Raw genomic sequence first — 2,573 nt, 5'->3', positions numbered from 1 at the left:
GATATTAGACTTGCTAATGAGCAGCAACCATGCACTCCTGCTGTCTGTCATTCAGTGCAGTCAAGGTACATCGCAGGCAGCAGAGAAGAGCTGAGTAGTCAACCTTCTTCCACATTCTGCTCTCCAGAAAACAAGCAGGGGGAGGGGCCAGAGGTGTCATTTGACACCGATGACAGCGTATTTATTTCCTACGCGAAACAGCCAAAACAGAAAGACAAAAAGCAGCTAACGTCTGTAACGAGGAGCTGACGGAAAAGGTGATGCGGGCAGCTGCCTTTGCAGACTCCAACTCCAGCACCATGAACGTGTCCTCTGCTCACCTCCACTTCGCTGGAGGGTACCTGCCCTCTGACTCCAAGGACTGGAGGACCATAATCCCAGCTCTCTTGGTGGCTGTCTGCCTGGTCGGCTTCGTGGGAAACCTGTGTGTGATTGGCATCCTCCTTCACAGCGCTTGGAAAGGAAAGCTATCCATGATCCACTCCCTGATTTTGAATCTCAGCCTGGCTGATCTCTCTCTCCTGCTGTTTTCTGCACCTGTCCGAGCCACAGCATACTCCAAAGGTGTCTGGGATCTAGGCTGGTTTGTCTGCAAATCGTCTGACTGGTTCATCCACACGTGCATGGCAGCCAAGAGCCTGACAATCGTTGCGGTGGCCAAAGTATGCTTCACGTATGCAAGTGACCCAGCCAAGCAAGTAAATATCCACAACCGCACCATCTGGTCAGTGCTGGTGGCTATCTGGGCTGTGGCCAGCCTGCTACCCTTGCCAGAATGGTTCTTTAGCACCACCAGGCATTACGCAGGTGTGGAAATGTGCCTCATGGATGTACCCGCTGTGGCCGAAGAGTTCATGTCAATGTTTGGTAAGCTCTACCCTCTGCTCGTATTTTGCCTTCCATTACTCTTTGCCAGTTTTTATTTCTGGAGAGCTTATGGCCAATGTCAAAAACGAGGAACTAAGACTCAAAATCTTAGAAACCAGATGCGCTCAAAGCAACTCACAGTGATGTTGCTGAGCATTGCCATCATCTCTGCTATTCTGTGGCTCCCTGAATGGGTAGCCTGGCTGCGGATATGGCACCTGAAGGCTGGAGGCCCGGCCCCACCACAAGGTTTCATAGCCCTGTCTCAAGTTCTAATGTTTTCCATCTCCTCAGCAAATCCTCTCATTTTTCTAGTGATGTCAGAGGAGTTCAAGGAAGGCTTAAAAGGCTTATGGAAATGGATGATAACCAAAAAACATCCGACTGCCTCAGAGTCTGAGGAAATACCAGCTGGTAACGCAGAGGTCCTTCCCGACAATGTTCCATCTCCAGAGTCCCCAACATCCACACCAGAGAAAGAGAAAACTGGCTCTCCCTCCTCCAGCAAACAGAAAACTGAGAAGGCAGAGATTCCCATCCTCCCTGATGTAGAGCAGTTTTGGCAGGAAAGGGACACAGTCCCTTGCGTACAAGACAATGACCCTATCCCCTGGGAACATGAAGATCAAGAGACAGGAGGAGATTGTGATAAATAGATTAAGCTTCAAAGCAAAACAAATCGCGATTGTTGTATTTACTTGTACTGCTGCTTATCAATATTGCTGACTTTACCGTAAGAAACATGACAAAATTATTACCGTTAGGAATTACAAAAATGCTTCACAGTCTGCATTTTCAAAATGTGCAATTTGGTAAGTAGAACACCATGTTAGGAGTAATAATTGTTTCAGAATTACAACCTGCCAGTCCAAAGAATTAACTTTAAGTGTTGTACGAAGATGCTTCTGCCACAAGTGATTAGAAAGCCCAGCTATTTTGTCACTTGTTTACAATGGCTGTCTTTGGGGTACTCTTTAGGACCAGCCCTGTACTGGCTGGAGTAGAGCTTATCTGTCAAAGGCTAAACCCCCTGTACCTTTAGTTTCCTCCTGAACCTGCTAGCCCTAACTTGACCTATCAAACTATTTTACCTAACCAAAGTTCAAAATCTACTTCCAATTAAGAGATTTTACTTTAACACTTTGATGAGTTATCTTCATTTGTTTAAAAAATGTTAACTTACTTGATGAAAATCCATACAGAGTTTCCACGACTGAAGGTTGCAGAATAAGGAACACCACCTTATTCCAATTCTGGGCTAATTTCAAACCATGGCTCATTTTGGATAAGTTGAAGTAAATTCAAACTTTGCCATATACTAAAACCTGATTCACTGATCTTTTCTAGACACCTCTGTGAGTCTTCAGTTTCTCAGCCTGAGGATTTTAGCAGCTTAACACGATATTCTCTATTTTTATAGGGAGAAAGAACTTAAAAACTACCCTTCTTTCTCTTCCCAATTATCTACTCTTTCAAATGCAGGAAACAGTAACTCCTCTACAAGCTGAAACCAATCTGTTCCAATATCTCTTTTCTCTAAAGATACACTATAAGCTATGGGGAATGATGGAGGTATTAACTACTGAAGGTAGCCCTCAAAACATAAAGGGGAAATAGAGATGATCTTGCTTGTTAAATGATATTAAATATATCCATAACATTGAACTTGAACCAGGCCCAACTTTTAAAATACCTCAGGGTTTTTC

At 44.4% G+C, this 2,573-nt stretch overlaps 1 protein-coding gene across 1 annotated transcript; it reads left to right on the top strand.

Moving 5' to 3' along the window:
• The first annotated feature begins 257 nt into the window (after positions 1-257).
• Positions 258-1,523, top strand: GPR151 (G protein-coupled receptor 151). Its single transcript, XM_058543395.1, has one exon. The coding sequence runs from the start codon at positions 261-263 to the stop codon at positions 1,521-1,523; it is 1,263 nt and encodes a 420-aa protein (XP_058399378.1). The 5' UTR covers positions 258-260.
• Positions 1,524-2,573: the final 1,050 nt, after the last annotated feature.

Source organism: Diceros bicornis, chromosome 1 (assembly GCF_020826845.1).
Source record: "Diceros bicornis minor isolate mBicDic1 chromosome 1, mDicBic1.mat.cur, whole genome shotgun sequence".
Classification (NCBI taxonomy): domain Eukaryota; kingdom Metazoa; phylum Chordata; class Mammalia; order Perissodactyla; family Rhinocerotidae; genus Diceros; species Diceros bicornis.
Note: the sequence above shows the minus strand (reverse complement) of the source record. Positions and strands in the feature narration are given on the sequence as shown.

Coding starts and splice junctions, on each gene's coding strand:
- GPR151 (XM_058543395.1), top strand. CDS start 261: ATGCGGGCAGCTGCCTTTGCAGACTCCAACTCCAGCACCATGAACGTG.